This window comes from Meles meles, chromosome 1, assembly GCF_922984935.1.
Source record: "Meles meles chromosome 1, mMelMel3.1 paternal haplotype, whole genome shotgun sequence".
Lineage (NCBI taxonomy): Eukaryota > Metazoa > Chordata > Mammalia > Carnivora > Mustelidae > Meles > Meles meles.
In genome coordinates this window covers 195,430,583-195,450,545 of record NC_060066.1, presented here as the reverse complement: position 1 = coordinate 195,450,545, position 19,963 = coordinate 195,430,583, and the positions used below count along the sequence as shown (strand labels likewise).

At 38.0% G+C, this 19,963-nt stretch overlaps 1 protein-coding gene across 12 annotated transcripts in view; it reads left to right on the top strand.

Moving 5' to 3' along the window:
- Positions 1–19,963, top strand: part of EPB41 (erythrocyte membrane protein band 4.1) — a 201,629-nt gene that overhangs the window by 125,235 nt on the left and 56,431 nt on the right. For all 12 annotated transcript variants that reach the window (XM_046018062.1, XM_046018013.1, XM_046018094.1 and 9 more), the window contains 4 exons: positions 6,918–7,005; positions 10,107–10,259; positions 12,387–12,484; positions 14,962–15,134. In XM_046018062.1, coding sequence (XP_045874018.1) covers positions 6,918–7,005; positions 10,107–10,259; positions 12,387–12,484; positions 14,962–15,134 — 512 coding nt within the window. The remainder of the gene's footprint in view (positions 1–6,917; positions 7,006–10,106; positions 10,260–12,386; positions 12,485–14,961; positions 15,135–19,963) is intronic.

Below are 19,963 nucleotides of genomic sequence, written 5' to 3'. Positions count from 1 at the left end.
GACCTGAGCTGAAGGCAGCCGCTTAACCAACTGAGCCACCCAGGTGTCCCAAAAGCAGGGGTTCTTAAGATCTGTGTACATGGATAGACTCCAGAGGACCCATGAAACCCCGGAGGGTATTTTGAAAAGTCTTTATTGAATTCAATCCGTTTTTCCATGGAAATAATTGGTGATGTTGGGAGGTGTCATAACAAAGCAAGGACATATGGTCAGACTGACCTGGGTTGAGATGAGATCTTGGTTCTGCTTGGTCCTGGCCTTGTGACCTTGAGTTATTCACTTAACCTTTCTGAGCCTCAGGTTCCTTATATCTCTGATGGAACTTACTACCTCAGAGGAAATAGGGCAATAGATAGGACTAGAAAAGGTACTATGTAGAGAAACTTTTTTTTAAAAAGATTTTATTTGGGCGCCTGGGTGGCTCAGTGGGTTAGGCCACTGCCTTCGGCTCAGGTCATGATCCCGGGGTCCTGGGATCGAGTCCCGCATCGGGCTCTCTGCTCGGCAGGGAGCCTGCTTCCCTCTCACTCTCTCTGCCTGCCTCTCTGCCTACTTGTGATCTCTGTCTGTCAAATAAATAAATAAAATCTTTAAAAAAAAATAAATAAAAAATAAAAAGATTTTATTTATTTGTTATAGAGAGAGAGAGCGCACAGGCACAAGCAAGGGGAGCAACAGGCAGAGGAAGAAGCAGGCTCCCCGCTGAGCAAGGAGCCCAATGTGGGACTCAGTCCTAGAACCCGGGATCATTACCTGAGCCAAAGGCAGACACTTAAGCAACTGAGACATCCAGGAGTCCCTGTGGAAAAACTTAATACAGTGTCTTATACATTGTCAAAATTCAATAAATGTTGGCTAATATTAAAGTGGCAGAATAATTAGTGTTTCTTCCTACTATACATCCCATGGTTAATTGAGGGACTTGCTAACACTAAATTTTATAGGCTGCCTCAGCTTATTAACATGAGTTAATGAGTTAGTAGCACCCTGAGTTATGTTAGTCTGCATAGGAGAATCCAGCTAACCTTTTTTTTTTTATTGTCTTTTGGGAAAACATCGTTATTTTTTTCACACAAAAAAGTTAGGAATATTAAAATACGAATTTATTGTTATTCTTTAAAGAGTTGATGGTTTTAATTTCTAATGTAGTAAGTATTGATAGATATAACCCACATAAAGAAAAGCTCTTTGGAGACCTCAGCAATTGTTAAGAGAGTGAAGGGATCCTAAGGTCAAAAAGTTCAGGAACCACTGTGAGATAGAAGCATAGGTTCTGGAATTAGTCTGTTATACTTTGAATTCAGACTTCATTCCTTATTTTTTTATTAATTATTTTAATTAACATATAATGTATTATTTGCTCCAGGGGTACAGGTCTGTGAATCGTCAGGTTTACACATTTCACGGCAGTCACCATAGCACATACCCTCCCCAGTGTCCATAACCCAACAGGCTCCATTCCTTATTAACTTTTTGATTTTCACTAAATGAGTTAAGCTCTCTAAGCTTCAGTTTTCTCATCTGAAAAATAAGGGTAATGATATGAATTTTGTGATTGTTAAAAATGTGAAGTGCTTCACATAGTGACTAGTACATGGTGAGAGTATTTGCTAGGATAATAATTCTTTTTTTTTTTTTTAAAGATTTTATTTATTTATTTGACAGAGAGATATCACAAGTAGGCAGAGAGGCAGGCAGAGAGAGAGGAGGAAACAGGCTCCCTGCGGAGCAGAGAGCCCGATGCAGGGCTCGATCCCAGGACCCTGAGATCATAACCTGAGCCGAAGGCAGCGGCTTAATCCACTGAGCCACCCAGGAGCCCCTAGGATAATAATTCTTAACCCCATTTTACAAGTGATAGATGTGAATGGGTTTAGAGAACTACTTTTTGGGAACTTTAAATAGAATTTAAACCCAAATAAGTGAAATGATCTCGAAAGACAGGTGAATATGGTCCAGTTGAAATTCTGTTAGGTATATGGATAGAAATTAAGCAAGATTGATCTCCATGACTAGAAACTGTAGAAGTCTGACATCTTGGAATTTACTTGCTCCTTTTGGGGAAGATTGGCATCATTTATAAACAGAAAGCCAAATGGAAAATTTAATTATGTCCAACAACATGGCATTTTAACTAATCCAGAGAAACTTCTGCTGAGGCAGAAGCATTTTACTATGCATTGGAAAGTACAAGCAAATACCACCCTATTCTCAGATAAATAGAAGACCGCCTACGTATACTGAACCCTTAGTTAGTGGCCCTTTGCCCAGATAGAGACTCTGAAGTTATAATTAACACTGTAAATTTATACTAGCAAATCAAGCTTTAAAATTAATTGCCCTCCATTTATGGGTAGTAGGAAAGTATGTAAACTTGTCAGTTGTCCCCCACTTAATTATTTGAAATCTCAGTCCTTAATTAGGGGATGTAACAAACATTATTAAAAGGCTGTCACATAACATTGGAACTCACTGAATGGCTCTGTATCCAGACCCCACTTACTCAAAATAAAAACAGAGAAACTTTGTTTTAACTTCTCTTTTTAATGAGCAAGAGTTAACCAGTGCCAGAGCTCTCTGTTTAGATACTTCTGTAAGCTTTCAAGTAGTAAATTATTAGGTGGTACTGAATAAATTCTTAGTGGCTTAAAGGTATCTAACCTCCTCCCAGCTAATTTATTATACTTAAAGAATCTTGGAAAATCTAGGCGAAATCATGATCTTTAAAATTTTAAGTTGAAAATAATTTGTGGTATTAAATTTGTAAAATATGTGCGTTATATTTACACCTACAGTTCTGTGCATAAGGGGATTATGAGAGATTCTCTCCCCCCACCACGTGCTTATACAATGAATGTATATGATTTTTATAATCAGAAAAAGCTTCCTGAAACAATTTTGTTTTGCCATTAGGTAGGGTAGAGCAAGGTAGTCATGCATGCAGAGAGGCAGTCTGGCTGGGGATATTGGGGTCTAAGCAGGGTGAAGAGAGTATTCATAGGTAGGGGGCCAGACTGGCATGAGGAGTCAGAGCTCAAACATGCACAGAGGGTAGTCGTGTGTGGGCATGTGGTGGTAGTTACCAGAGGGAGAGCAGATTGAGAAGGGCATCCATGTGGGGGTAAGGCCTGCATCGAGGGGAGGGCATCCGCATGGGGTGATTGTTTCAGGAAGCTTTTTCTGATTATAAAAGTCGTATATGTTTCCATGAAATGGTTATTAATTACAAAGAGCTAAAGAGGAATTTCACAGAAGAGAAGACTGACAGACATCAGTGATCAGAACAAGCATCATCCATGAAGGGGCAAAGTGAAATTGTGTGCCTACCACCTGGTAGGAGGCAGTGAGAACAGGAAGCCAATTCTGTGCTATTCTTTTCAAAGATGCAAAATCTGAATGAACTAATGGAGAAACATCAAACCCTAATTGAGGTGCATTCTATAGGATAACTGGCCTGTCAGCCTCAAAAGGTCAAGATTATGAAAGTCAAAGAAAGATTAAGGAACTGAATAGTTCAGACTGAATAAGACCAGAGACATGAACTAAATAAAACTCATGATGCTAAGTAAACTGGGCCTTTCTACTGTACAGAACAGTTTTTAAACAACGGGCTAAACCTGAGTGAGATCTGAGGATTGGATAGCTGTAATGTATTAAAATTATTCCCTGCTTTTCATGGTGGTATTAAGGTTATATAGGAGATATTTTGTTTTTAGGAATTTGTTTGTAGGAATTACACATTGAAGCGTTGGGAGCGATGGGTCATCAGGTTAACAGTTTGAAAAAATGATTTGCGTTGTAGTAACTTCTAAGTTTAAGCATGTTTTAAACATCAGACAAACTTCAAATATAAGTATTATTTTCAACTATCAAGGAAATTAATAGTTTTAAAGTTAAAGATCTTACTACCTGCCCTCAATAAAATCTTATGTATGTATGTATATATTTAAAATACATAGTTATTGGGGCGCCTGGGTGGCTCAGTGGGATAAAGCCTCTGCCTTCCGCTCAAGTCATGATCCCGGGGTCCTGGGATCGAGCCCCACATCGGGCTCTTTGCTCGGCGGGGAGCCTGCTTCCTCCTCTCTCTCTGCCTGCCTCTCTACCTACTTGTGATTTCTGTCTCTCAAATAAATAAACAAAATCTTTAAAATTAAATAAATAAAATAAAATACATAGTTATTTAAGTAATCTCCATCCAACGTGGAGCTTGAACTCATGACCCCGAGATCAAGAGTTGCATGCTCTTCCAACTGAGCCAGTCAGGTGTTCCTGCTCTTAGCATAATTTTAAAGCATGCTTAGTTAGAGAAGCGTTTAAATACATAGTTTGAAGCTTAAATCTGTATTTAAATTTGTGCTGTTAATGTCCTTTAGAGTTGGAGGAGTAGCTATAGAAAAGATTTTTCTCATGATTGCCACATATAATGCTTTAAAATTTGTCTTCAAGTTCAGGTGATCAAAATTTTTCTCTTTTATGAATTGTGTATAGATGTACTATCATCAGAAACTTAAAGATTCAGGGGTGCCTGGGTGGCTCAGTCAGTTGAATGGGTGACCCTTGATTTTGGCTCAGATCATGATCTCGGGATCATGGGGTTGATCCCTGAGTCAGCTCTGCACTCAGTAGTGAGTTGGCTTGGGAGTCTCTCCTCTCCCTCTGCCCCCACCGCCCCTACTCACACACACTCTCACTCTCAAATAAATTTAATAAAATTTATTTTATAAAAAATTCTATTAAAAAAGAATTATTAAAAAATTTTATAAAAGAGGGGCGCCTGGGTGGCTCAGTGGGTTAAAGCCTCTGCCTTCGACTCAGGTCATAATCCCAAGGTCCTGGGATCGATCCCCACATCCGGCTCTCTGCTCAGCAGGGAGCCTGCTTTCTCCTCTCTCTCTGCCTGCCGCTCTGCCTACTTATGATCTCTGTTTCTCAAGTAAACAAATAAAATCTTTTAAAAAAAATTTTATAAAAGAAACCTAAAGTTGCAATAATAATAAACATTTATATTTTGCAGAGCAATTTCACAACCATTATATCCTACTTAGTCACATTTATTCATTCAGCAAGGATAAAAAAAGTGATTGCCTGTCCTAATCTCTGGAATTAGGTATTATCATGGAGCCTACTTTATAGATAGGAGATTGAGGGAGACGCCAGGTCACTACTCTTAGGTGCTGGAGGCATGATTCCAGCGTGAGTAACCTGACTTGAAGTCCTGACTAAAGCCTGCTGCCTTAAACTTAAGAGTAACATCTTGCCCATGACTGTGTGATCCCTCAGGGCCTTATTTCTTCATGAGCAAAATCAAAGTGTTGGATTCTATAATCTTCGAGCCCCATTCAACCTTCAAAATCCTAGAATTGAAGCATTGATAATAGTAACAACAACAAAAACTATAAAATGGTTGGAAGTAACCTTAACTAGAAAAGTATATAACTTTATATGGAGAAAAAAAGAACCTATAAAACTTTCTTGAGATGCTTTAAAAAAAAAAAAGGATTTTATTTATTTGAAAAAGAGGGAAAGAAAGAAAGAAGGGTCAGAGGCAGAGTGAGAATCCCAAGCTGACTCCAGGCTGAGGGCAAAACCCATCACTGGGCTCAATCCCAGGATCATGGGATCATGACCTGAGCTGAAACCAAGAGTCGGTGGTTCAACAGACTGAGCCACCCAGGTGCCCCATTCCCGAGATGTTTTTAGTGACTAGAACACACAGTCTTGCATATGTGTTAATTTTCCCATTCTCCTTTTTTTGTGTATGTTCAATTTTAGACTACTAAATAGAACTCAGGTGTGATGATTTAGTGCTTGTAGAAAAGAAAGTTTATTTGGGGAGGCTGAGTCATTAACAAATCTGCAGACTGTCTCCTGAGATTTTGGTTGTTGTTCCAAGGAACCTTTTGTTCTTTTTAATGAGGGTAAAGACAGATGGGTTTAGAAGAGACTTTCTTCTGTTAAATGAATAGGCCACTGCTGCTTTGTTTAGTATAAGGCAGTCCTCTGGGAAACAGGCATTTACACCGTTTTTCTCTGGGGGTGTGGCAGCATTATTGTTAGTATGAAGTTAGATTTGATTGGCCTGAATTGTGCAGCATGAGAGTGATATCTTTTTCTTCAGATCTCAACATAACAGGTCATGAGCACTTCTCAAAAGTGGGGAAAGTTACAAAGGAGAAGGAAAGACCATCACAGTGAGCATTTAGACAGTGAGCCTGATTGTTTTTAAACAAATCTAATTCAGTATATGCCTAGTAATGAAGATGTCTTAATAACAGAGAAAGCAGCCCCATTATCTACATGCTTCTATTAACCAATTTATTTTGTTTAGATTAGTGGGCAGGACACCATCTGTTACCAGAAGATTTCTTTTCATCAAGCCTGCCCCTATTAAGAGTCTCCAGTTAAGTAACTTCAGCTGCCCTCCTGTTTAATTTCCATAATAATTCAGGAGTATGGAAAGAAAAAGGCAGCTAAGAGGATATTTTAAATTGTACCGTGCCCTCAGAGGATTTAATTTGGTCACCTCCTTGGCAAGAAAAATTAGTGGGAGGAGATTGTGTATGTGAGAGAAAAAGGCTCAGGAGAGGGAGGGGTAGAGCTGATGGTGGTGAGGCAGCTTTAAGGACATTGTTTAGCGGGATATTTTTTAAAACCCTTTTTTCTAATAGTTTTTTTGGTGACTTTGCTTTTCTCCAAGATCTTTTTGTTCAGACATATTTCAATGATTTAGACACAGGTAGTGATAAGAATTCTTTTCCCTAATATTTTACTTTTAGGACTATGAAATATATCCATATACATATTGGTTATGTGTGTGCGTGTGTATGTGTTTATATAAAGTGCAACTAACATACAAATGTTATTATAAAAGTTGGCATTGTGAGGCTGAATTTTTAATTTTTATTCTACCAAAGGTCCATGACTCCAGCTCAAGCTGATCTGGAATTTCTTGAGAATGCCAAAAAGTTATCTATGTATGGTGTTGACCTTCATAAAGCAAAGGTAATGAATGATATCTTTGGCCTTTATTAATATACGTGTGTCAGACCTGGGTCATATAATACTTGTTGCCAACTTTTATCTGGGGTATTATAAAATATTCAGAAGAGATAGTTCTTGTTAACACTTTAAGTGTATAATTTGAATTGCCCCTTTGCAGTTCCACTGTCAGCATGAAGTTTCACATTGAAGCCCCTATAAGGATCAAAGATATTTCACCTAGAGCAGAAGAAGCGCTATTTTCCTCAAATGCAGATGCCTTTGAAAATACAGAGTAGCAGCTAGGCATGTTTCACAACTAACATCACCTACATCAGAATTGCTGGAGCATTTATTAAGTATGTAGATTCTGAAGGTCCTCCCAGATTTACTGAATTACATTGGACAAGACATTAGAGCTCCAAGTTGAATGAACATGTCAAATTGCTCTCATTCATACCTGAATCTGAGAACCATTTATTGGACTAAGGAAGTGGTTCTCAAAGTGCGGTTTCCTAAGACAGCATTTAGCATCATCTAGGAACTTGTTAGAAATGCCATCCCTCTCCCAGTCCGCTAATAAAACTAAAAGACAAGTTAAAAAAGAAGAAGAAGAAAAGAAAAAACTAATGCACATTTCAGGCCCCATCCCAGACTTAATGAATCAGAAATGCTGCAGGCGGAGCCTAGCAATCTGATTTCACAAGCTCTCCAGGGGTTTCTAATGCACATGGGATGAACCACAGTGGTTCATTTGGAAACTGCTGGGTTACGAATTGGAAACTTGAGCTGTAATCCTAGTTCTGCCTAGCACAACGTAACAGGATAAACTTAAGGGAAGTTGCTTGACTTCTCTCATCTTTACCTACTGAAGTGGCTGGGAGTGGCCACGGTGTGTGTGTGTGTGAGGTTCATTTAGAGGAACTTAACTAGGATGTGTGATGAGGGGACTCAAAACCATATCCAGTGAGAAAACAAAGGATTAGGGATACTTACCCCATAGAAGAGAAAGTTTAGGGATGACATAAAACCTGTCTTTGTGTATTGGAACGATTTTTACTATGGCTCCAGATATAAAACTAGAGTTAGTAAAATGGGAATTACAGGGAAATACTATTCAGTATAGTTTGACAAATTGCCTAACAGTCAGAGCTTTTCTAAGATGGAATGAGCCCCTAGCTACCGTAGCACTTATTTCAGGCCTACACCATGAAAGGTCCTATTAGTCTGATCACACACCAGATGTTTGAATGTCCTTTTTTCTAAATTCCTACCAAGCGGTTATTCTACCTATCCTAGACTAGAAGATAGTGAGCATTCAGTTTCCCACCCTGAAGCTGATACCTGAAGATTCTTCCTTCTTTAGATTCTGCTAAATCTAATAAAATTTCATTGCACTTAGTTGTTTTTCTTAAAATGTTGCTCTGGATTGTTTTGGCCTGGGTGCCTCTGTGAATCTCTGAAGTAGATGGTAGAAAAATTGGAACTGAAATTGTTGGGTTTTGCTTCTCAGTTCCTGCTCTAGGCTGATGTCGATGCAAATTATCAGGGATAGATGAAGAAGTCAAGCAGCCTGTTTGTAAACCAAATTGTTTCTCCAAAACATATAATTAAGGAAGAGATATAATTGTACCCCCAGGCTTTAAAAACTTAAGAGGGCATCTTAATTCTCAGTTATATAGTCATCGAGTTAGAGCTGTTAATAATTTTTACTTCTCTTATGTTTGTACATAATACATGTAGACACTAACATGTTTCTCTAAACTCAATTTGGGAAAAGGAATAGTCGAGAAACATTTAACTCTGGGTTTTATTTTCCTTATTTGCAGACACAGATGATTAATACTATAATATATTTAATTTTTAAAAATTACTAAGGAGGCATAGAAATGTGGCTTTATCTTGCTGTTCCTTCTTGACTTTGGGATTTTTTTTTTCCCTTTTTATTAATTTTTTCAGCGTAACAGTATTCATTCTTTTTGCACAACACCCAGTGCTCCATGCAAAACGTGCCCTCCCCATCACCCACCACCTGTTCCCCCAACCTCCCACCCCTGACCCTTCAAAACCCTCAGGTTGTTTTTCAGAGTCCATAGTCTCTTATGGTTCGCCTCCCCTCCCCAATGTCCATAGTGGGATATTTATAATTTAATATACTTAATGTCAATAATTATGAGAGTCTGAGATTCGTATTGAGTTTATACAGGAATAGTGTCAACTCCTTATGATTTTTGGATGAACACATTATCATTAAAAAATTATGATTGTGCATGCATATTGGGTAGTAGACGTAGTCCTCAGCCCTAGCCTCCAGAAGTCATGTGGTCTATGGACTTAAACCTACAGGTATAGGATGTAGATAGCTGCTATAGTCACCATAGTAATTATTTACTGACTATATGATAGTGACAGGTTTGAGTACTTTAGAACTGGGAGACTAAAATGAGAACATGAATATTTACCCTAGAACTTTCATATACAGACAAGCATGGTAAAAGCAGATGAGTGTCTCTTGTAGGATTATTTTTTTAAAGATTTTATTTATTTATTTGAGAGAGCAAGTGAGAGAGAGCATGAGAGGGGAGAGGTCAGAGGGAGAAGCAGACTGCCCGCTGAGCAGGGAGCCCAATGTGGGGCTCAATTCTGGGACTCCAGGATCATGACCCGAGCCGAAGACAGTTGCTTAACCAACTGGGCCACCCAGGTGCCCTCTTCTTGTTGGATTATTAAGGAACACCTTTTTGGTGGATACATGCGCTCAGTTTTATGGAAAAAGTGTTGTAAAGTTACATGAGGTGAAAGCCCAATGACATTTCATGGTGGCTCTAAGGGGTGGTGGTGACGGCTGCATTGCTCCTTCTAGGAGTTAGTTCCTTCAGTGGCTAAGATGTGTACATTCATGTTTCTTGGACAAAAGAAGAGCACGTGTTCACTCACAGTGGTATGGTAACGTTTTACATGGACTCAGTAGTCCCATGGATTATGATTGTAAGGTTAAGCTTTACTTTTCCATATATGCTTTGTAAGTGTTTTTGGTTATCGATATCTTCAGATTATCAAATAATAGTCAACTGTGTGTTGAGCACTATGCTGAAGACTGAACTGCAGACACTTTCCTTTTTCAGGACTTGGAAGGAGTGGATATCATCCTAGGTGTCTGCTCTAGTGGCCTTCTGGTTTATAAAGATAAGCTGAGAATTAACCGCTTCCCTTGGCCCAAAGTGCTGAAGATTTCTTACAAACGTAGCAGCTTTTTCATCAAGATCCGTCCTGGAGAGGTACAGCATTTATGCTTCTTTCCTCCTGAATCAAGCATGGACCGTGTTGGAAACATCTCTTCGTTCTTGTTTTTCTTATTATGTCATCTAAGATGTCTCTCTGTAGCTAACTGTTCAGGAGCTGGTCATTCTGTTCTCTAAATTAATCAGCCCCATAATGCTTCTTGTCTTCCTTACTACTGTTCTTCTGGACAGTTCTCTGTATATAAGTAAATATACCATGGCTAGAAGAAGTGAATCTTGGATTGAAAAACTTGTTCTTTGTTTACTACAGGTAAAATCTTGATGGAAAAATTTATAAATTAAGTAGCAGGAGATTTTTAAGTTGTGGGGTTAAGATATTCATGTTTTGCACCACCAACACCTTACCTCATGTAATTAAGATTTATTTGTATGTGTAGCTTCTAGTGGCTACTAAGAATGTATTCTAGGTCAAGTTCTAGATTTTTAATAGAATTGGATGTTCACCTCATCCAGGCAACTCAGTTATTAGTTGGTGTTCAAGATTTAGGACATACTAATGCTGACCAAACTTAACTTTTACAGTAAGGAATCATCATGGCGCAGCAGAAAATTATTTAAGTAGGAATTTTAAAAAAGTTCTAGCTCCTACTCTGTCTCTGCCACTACTAAGCAAAATATCCAGGACAGATCTAGGGCTCAGCTTCCTTATCATTCGAGTGGGATAATCCCTTCTCTGTCATAGTTGATTTGAAGATCAAATGAGATGACAGCTGTAAAAACTCTGAACGAGAAAGAATGCACTAATGCAATGAGGCTTTTTTTGTGTGTGTATCACCATCTACTGGTGGAAAATGGCTTGTTATTTTAACTTGGAAATACTGGATGTGCAGCCTTAAAAATCTTGGATAAGCTCAATGAGGCATTTATTTAATATCATCATATTTACCTGTGCCTGGCAAAGAGGAGTCAATGTCTTCCCTCAAAAGTTTCAAATCTAAGAGGCATTTGGTCATGAAATATTTATTGATTGAGGGCTTTCTTTGTGCCAGGCACTATTCTAGGGTCTAGGAATATAATAATGAATAAAATAGTTCATCCCTAACCAATCTTAATATTTTAATGTGGGAAGGCAGAAAATTTACACACACAGATACACACACACAAATAGGTACGATAAAAGGAAGTCCTAGGTTTTTTTGAATGTCAACTATATTATAGGTACTAAAACACAGAATTCTTATTGAAGAAAGCAATTAGGAACAACAATAGAATATTGAGATGCGGGATGTTATGTCTACACTATACAGTAGTAGTATGGTGTAGTAGAAACCATGAAAATCTGGGGCTGCCACTTGATAGCTAACAGACTGGGCAAATAACTTCTCTGGTCTTAGTTTCTTTGTGTGTAAAGATATGGATGAAAAGATCTAATCATAGTATTATTGGTAATAATAGGCACTAAATATAAATGTCAATTTCTTTCCTATCTTATAAAGTATGCTTAAGTTAAAAACAAAGAGGCAAAACACTAACAGGACAGTGTTTCTCGTATCCTCGGCAGGTTATGATTTGCTTCAGTCAAAGAGGTCTCCAGATAAATTAGTGGCCAGTCAAAGGAAAGAAAAGAGAAAACATTTAATAATTCAGGGATCTGGTTTGAGCCAAAATCTTTAGCTCCTATTATGAAAAACAGTTGCATAATAATGATTGATTGGAGGACTCATGTTATCCAATTCCCTGATCATATTGTAGTCAAATATCCCAAATGTATACAATAACCAAGGAAGAGTAATGTCTGGACAGTCAAAAGGTCACTTAATTATGTCTCAGAAAAATGTATAGCATATGTGTGTGTGGTGTGCGTCTGTAGGGGGAGTGGGTTCAGATGCATATAAATATGCAAATAAGATGCATAAATAATATAAGATGAATTCCCTGGCTTCTCAGTTGTGGAAAAAGCTACTTTAAGTGAGTAGATCTCTTTTGGTAAGTAGGAAAAAATTTCAAATGAAAAATTTCAATTTCACTTGAAAGATTTTAATTTCTTAGACTAGCAGTAACATTCTTTTCATTTATAAGTCCTCTTCTGTTACAGCATATTTCTCTGGTACTGGATCACTTTAGTCAAATAACCATGTTTCATGTTTATTCGCGTTTTTATAGCAGGAACAGTATGAGAGTACCATTGGATTCAAACTTCCCAGTTACCGAGCGGCTAAAAAATTATGGAAAGTCTGCGTAGAACATCACACATTTTTCAGGTATTATTCTCACTTAAGTATTTTTCAGGGATAAATTATTTATGCAGTTTCTATTTTAAACCTGCTATTGAAATTCCCTTCTTTGTATGGCTGGCATTCTTTTGTTTAGTTCAGGTGAGATCATTTTAGGCAACATAAAATAAATCCAGTTCTCCTCCCTCGGGTTGAAAAATATTCCCAGAGCACCTTTCTGTGTGTGGTAGAAGGAGAATAGAAGGAAGGAAAAGGAATCTGTGTTTACTAGGGGCTCTGTGATCATCCTAACTGGAGCTGAGATCAGTCTGTGAGGGGGAAGTACCCTGACTTACCTCCACATGGAATTTCTTGAAGCAGTACTTAACTACTTTCTATAGGGCTGTTATATTAGAAGGTAAAAGGTAGGAAGCTGATCATTATCTTGGCTCTAATCAACCCCAGAAAAGAGACACAGAGAACTGTCTTTGAAGCCCAATTGTATCAGATAATCAGAAAATAAGAGAAAGTTTCATCTGCTCTGCTCTGCTTTTCTTTTCTTTTTTTAAGATTTTATTTATTTATTTGACAGAGAGAGAGAGACAGCGAGAGAGGGAACACAAGCAAGGAGAGTGGGAGAGGGAGAAGCAGGCTCTCTGCTGAGATGTGGGGCTCTATCCTAGGACCCTGGGATCATGACCTGAGCTGAAGGCAGATGCTTAATGACTGAGCCACCCAGGGGCCTCTGTGCTCTGCTTTTCAAGAGGCCACATCATTTACCCCTTGTATTCATCTATCAAACATTTTCTTTGTGCTTATCCTTTGTGTGGGCGCTGTAGTAGGCAGTGAGAGTATACCACAAGATAGTTCCAGTCCCTGTCCTGAGGAAACAGTTAATCTCGCAGAGAAGACAAACTGTAGACAAGTAACCACCTGCACTGAAAGGAGAGCCAGCTAGTTACTGTCAGCTCACCTTGTAAAGAAAAAATTCTTTATTATTGTAAATTGCATACATGGTCATAGTAAAGAAAGTGGTATCATGAACTACTCTTGTACACACACCCAGCTTCAGTATTATCACCCCAAGGAAAATCTTGTTTCATCTGTATCCTTAGCCATTCCTCCCACTCCTTCCCAGAGTATTTTGAAGCAAATCCCTGATCTCATGTCATGTCATTTGTAAATAAACTTGGCTCTTCATGAATGGCTCTCAAGAGAGATGACCGCAGTATCTTTTACTTCTATTTGTATTTTCATATCATACTTAGCACTATAGCACAGTAGACAGGAAGAAGTGTCAGGGAAAAGAACATTTTCATTCTCATTTCAGAATAAATATGAAGGTACACTTCATAATGAATTAAGGAATCTTAATTATTAGCATTGAGGTATTTCTTTATGTTTTTATCATCCTTTTCTTTAAAATCAAACCAAGAAAATGGAGTTTTTAAAAAGGGTAAGGGTGGAGGGTGCCTGGATGGCTCAGTTGGTTGAGCATTCAGCTGCTGATTTTGGCTCAGGTCATTATCTCATGGGTGGTGAGATCGAGTCCCATGGCAGGTTCCACACTCAGCAGGGAGTCTGCTTGAGATTCTCTTCCTTTGCCCCTCCTCCCACTTATGTGTGCTTGCATTCTCTCTCTCTCTCAGTTGTAGGACAGCATGTTTAAATATGTATGAAAATAAGAGAATATATTAATATGCAATTCTTCATCACACAAAAGAAAATAAATATTTGCTGAATTAAAATAAACTATCCCAAAGGGATAAAGTACTCTCTTTTTGGTAGTATTTGATGTAGCTATTTATGTATTTATTCAGCAAACACTTATTGAATGGCAAATTCATGGTAGGCACTATGCCAGGAGTGAAAACACAAAGGTAAATAAATCATAGTCTTTATCCTTTACCTGTAGAGAGCCCACAGCCTTGTAGTGGAGACTAGCACATAGATTGTTTTAGGTCACTGTAGTAAACACCTTCGCAAAAGAATTAGAGGATATAGCACAGAAAGAATATGGGGTTCCTAACTGCAATACATACACCAAATAACCTATTAAATAGCTTAACAGGCACTAATTGAGTTTGGAGTGCATTTGATAAAATTATTTTAATAGAGTGGAAAAAGTGCTCTGGGTTGGACCCTGTTATTGCCCAATCTTTTGCCAGCTATGTGAGCTTAAAGCAGTAACTTCTTTTTGGAAGTTCAGTTTCTTATATCTGTAAAATGATGAAAATATTACATGGATGTAATGAAAATATTACAGTGCTATAAAAGCATTTTGAAAACCATAAGTCCCTTCCTATAGGGATATATGATGATATTATTAATATAGGCCACAGTTAAATTATACATGTTGTTTTGAGAAATGACATAGAATTAAAAGAATGATTGGATTGCTTGTTTGGAACTCTGTCTTAGTAACTGTAAGGAAACAATGAGATTAATTCATGATTTTTGTCTTTATTCTCCCAGTCTCATTAGAGTAAGGTAATATATATAATTATGCTTCCCCCTCCCCCCAGATTGACGTCTACAGACACCCTTCCTAAAAGCAAATTTCTTGCACTGGGATCCAAATTTCGATACAGCGGCCGGACTCAGGCGCAGACCAGACAAGCTAGTGCCCTGATTGACAGGCCTGCCCCACACTTCGAGCGTACAGCAAGCAAACGGGCATCCCGGAGCCTTGATGGGGGTTTGTATTGAATATTAATGATTTCTTGTGATCCTAACTCACTAGGGAAGTACCTGGTAGATGAACAGCGCTAGAATCAGAATTCAAATGCAGAATCTCTGCCATAGTGTGAAAACCTAATGTTGTATACCGAACTAAAACCTGCTGTTTAGGGGCGCCTGGGTGGCTCAGTGGGTTAAGGCCTCTGCCTTCAGCTCAGGTCATGATCCCAGGATTCTGATCGGCCCCGCATCAGGCTCTCTGCTCCACATGGAGCCTGCTTCCTCCTCACTCTCTGCCTGCCTCTCTGCCTGATTGTGATTTCTCTCTGTCAAATAAATAAATATTAAAAAAAAAAAAACCGGCTGTTTAATGTTTTTAAGGAGTTGTTTTTTCAAGTAGGAAAGAGGAAAAGGGTCTGGCTCTCTAGAGCATTCATTTAAAAAGTTTAGATTATTTGCCCTGTGGCCGTTAGAGACAGAAAAAGCAGTGGTGTTACTGGAGTCTCTAAATTTTGTTTAAATAAAATAGGGAGGAAATAGATAATTTTCATGATTGTGTATACCAACCTAAGATCTTTCTGAATTTTTCCTAGTCTCAAGGATTTGAGAGTATTCCTAAAAATGAAGTAATAAGCCATACTTAGTTCTTTATGCCATGAAAAAAAAAAGATAGTTAATAAATAAAATTTCAAAAGGCAGTAACCAAAATAGAGCACTGTCGGTTATATTTATTAGGGAGTCCAGCTCTATGCTATCTATAGTGATGCTATAAAAGGAAACTGCATGTTACAGAAGTTAAAGGTTTGGCTTCTACCCTCAGCTAGACCTGGTTCCAAGCTCAACCCCTGTATTTATGATCTGTCTTCTAGGGCAAGTTACTTAATCTCTGTGCCTTGGTTTTCTCATTTATAAGATGGACATGGTGATAATATAATAATACCTCAAAGAGTTTTTGTGAGGAATAAATCAGATGATGTCTATATAGTGCTTTGCACAATGGCTGACAGTTTTTAAGTGACCCCAAAATAATAGCCGTCATTAAGATACTGCTAATATTCTGGCCATAGCATTATTGTTTTGTTTTATATCATCCAGAATTATGCTGCCATATTTTGGTTTGTTGCATTATGGGAGTGTGTATGAGAGACACTTGCCTCAATTTAAGAGGAATCTGGAATAAGTCAGCCCCACTTGGGAAGAAGATTCCCCAAGGAGTAGAACTTTTGTGCTTCCATATTGCAAGTCATGCTTCTGTCTTTCTGATGTTTCTCTACTGTCCTGAGTTTGAAGGGGCTGCTTAAAGAGGAAGAGGATAAGGCAGATTACAGGCTTTGTCTCATTCAGTCATCATGAAGACCTTCGGAATATGGGCTCAAAGATTAAATAAGTTTTTTTAAGATATGATAGCTAGGGACACCTGGGTGGCTCAGTGGGTTAAGCCTCTGCCTTCAGCTTGGGTCCTGATCTCAGGGTCCTGGGATCAAGCCCAGTGTTGGGCTCTCTGTTCAGCAGGGAGCCTGCTTCCCCCTCCCCCTCTGCCTGTCTCTCTGCCTACTTGTGATCTCTCTCTCTCTGTCAAATAAGTAAATGAAATCTTAAAAAAAAAAAAATGACAGCTGATGAGTGGATTGGAGTACAGTTTGGGTTAACTCCAAAACCCATGTTCTTTCAGATACTTACTCACGTATTCCTTTGTTCAACAACTTACTTTACCTTTCCTATATATCAAGTATTGTTCTAGTCACTGGAGAGACAGCTGTGAACATGCAAACATAGTCTCTGCCCTCGCAGAGCTTACATTCTATGCGTAAACATACAAAACAAAACAGTTTCAGATAGTGATACATACTATGAAAAAAGCCCGGAGTGATGGATAAAGAATATCTGGGGATGGGGAGACTGGGGAACTGTTTGAGACTGAGTGATCTATATCTAAATTTAGAAGGTCCCCCCGAGGAGCTTCTTGAACTGAGACCTGAATTATGAGAAGGAGTCAGCCATCCCAACATCTGGGGAAGAATATTGTCAAGGGGAGTAGCAAGTTCAGTGACGTGGAGGTAGGAATGAGGTTGGCATGGGTCTAGATCATTGCTGTCCCAGAGAACTTTGTGTTCTGATGGAAATCTGTTTGGTGATGTCCACTTTGGTAGCCTGTGGCCAGATGTGGCCAATTATGAACATGAAATGTGGCTATGTAACTAAGGAACTGAATTTTAATTCAGCTTTAAGTTTAAATAGCCATGTGTAGCTAGTAGCTCCCATGTTGAGTAGCAAAGGTCTGGCTCCTAGTGAGTAAGAGGAAAGGGGTCAAATAATTAAACAAATAAAATAAGTGAGGTCAGAGGAAGTGGGAGAGTCCAGATTGTATAAGGCCTTGGAGGCCATCTAAAGAGTTTAGATTTTATTTTGGTTGCAGTGGAAAGCGGTTAGAGGGAGTGATATGATCTGATTTCCATTTTTAAAAGACCACTCTGATTGCCGAGTGAATGCTTCCCTGAAGGGGAGTAAAGGAGAAGCATGGCGAAGTCGGTTGCAGGATCTGGGTGAGAGGTGATGACAGCTAGGACTTGAGTCTTGGCAATGAAGACAGGGAAAAGTAGTCAGAAATACATTTTGGAGGTAGGCCTGACAGAATTACTGATAAATTAAGTGCTGGAGATGGTAAGGAAAAGAAAATCAAGGTTTATTCCTAGGCTTGATTGTTTAATATGCTGGGAAAGTCTGAGAGAGAAGCACAGTTGGGTGGAAGATCAAGACTTCTGTCTTGGACAAGGTAGATTCTAGATGTGACCACTTAATCTTCATGTCTGCCATATTTATATAACACCATCAGGCATCTCCTTCCTTGTCCAGTGAAGTCTCCTACTTTTTAGTTTACCTTGGGTTTGGGGAGCTATTATTTTATTGTTTTTATCCACAATTTTCAGTGAGAAACTAAGTTTGGAAAATTTAAATTACTTCTTCAATATGTCACAGACAGTACGTTGCAAAGCTAGACCTGGGTTTGTATGATACCGTGTATCCCATGGCTTTTTCCATTAATTAGAAATTCTTCATTACTTAGATACTATGCCTGATGTATCTTTTCTTTCTAATAGCAAAAATAACCAGAGATTGAAGTGTTCATGAGCTTTGGTATCTTGAACAAATTAGAAAGATTTACTTGTCGAGAGATTTATATTACTTTTAGAAATTATGTCCCGACTGTCTCTATTTTTCTAGCTTGTAGAAATGTCACAATCCAAGATATTAAAAAATCTTGATGTCTCTATTGACTAATATTAGCTAGTTCTTATTAAATAATGCTCTATGCTGAGGTGGGGGGGAGTGGATCTCCAAAAAAATTGTCTTGAAAATGCTATGGTCATAGTTGAGATTCTAAAACTAAAGCATGTAAGAGAAATCTAAGGGAAGATAGCTTTGATGGCTTTACCATTAGTATCAGAGTTCTGGGACTTTGAAAAAATTGTTGGAAATCATTTTTTCCAGCCACCTAATTTTATAGAAATGAAACCTAGAGCCTAAAAAAGTTTGTCCAAAGTTAACATAGTCTGCCAATACAAACTTGGAATCCTGTACGTTTTCTGGTACCTAGATCAGTCCCTTTATACCTTCATAAATTCCAGGATGGCTTCTTCCTTCCCTTTTCCTTTGAAAAAAATTCTGAGAATTTTTTTTTTAAGATGCATAATCTTTACTGGTCTTGATAATTACCATAATTCTTGCTACATTATGAGTGCTTAATAAATAAATCTTGAAAATAAGATTATGTTTTTCCTGTCAGCTGAATTTGAGCTGGATTTTATGTTCCACTTTCTATTGGATGTTTTAAGTGCATTAGAATATCCTATTATAGCTGTTGTCCCTCTGTTTAATTTTTTCTACCTGGAAGAAAAGCACTTCTTTTTTGCTGATGTTTAATTTTTCAAACCTTTATTCAAATCCGATGACTAGAGAAGTTGAGTACCTTTTCATCATTTGTAGGTCATTTGCATATCATCGTTTCTAAAGTGCCTGTTCCAAACTTTGCTCATATTTTTATTGTGTTGTCTGTCTTACTAGCTTGTAGGAGTTCTTTTTTTAAAAAAATGTTTAATTTAAATTCAGTTAATTAGCATATAATATGTTATTGGTTTCAGAGGTATAGGTCTGTGATTCATCAGTCTTCTATAATACACAGTGCTACAGGAGTTCCTTATACTTGTCTCACTCCCAGTCTCAGGGCGAAACCATCAGTATTTCATAACTAAGTGTGATATTTATTCTAGGTTTTGTTAGCTACCCTTTATCAATTAAGGAAGTTTTCTTTTATTCTTAATTTCCTGAGTTTTTATCATAAATGAATGGTGACTTTTATCAAATGCTTCTTAATTCATGATTGATATGTAGTTGACCTTTGAACAATATGGTTTTGAACTGCGTGGGTACACTTACAGGCAGATTATTTTTGTTAAATACAACATAATGCTTTCAGTGTATTTTCTCTTCCTCATGATTATCTTAATAACATTTTCTTTTCTATAGTTTACTTTATTGTAAGAATGTAGTATGTAATATATGTAACATACAAAATATGTGTTAATCCATGGTTTGTATTTTCAGTTAGGCTTCCAGCCAACAATAGGCTATTAGGAGTTAAGTTTTGGGGGAGTCAGTTATACACAGATTTTCAATTGTGCAAGGGAGTTGGTACCCCTCACCCCATTGTTGTTTAAGGGTCAGCTGTAATAATATGATTTTTCCTCCCTCTTTATATTATATGGTAGAATAGATGATTGACCTTCAGTCCTTAAACCAACTTTACATTCTTGGAGTAAACACAATTTGACTATAATGTTTTTCTTACAT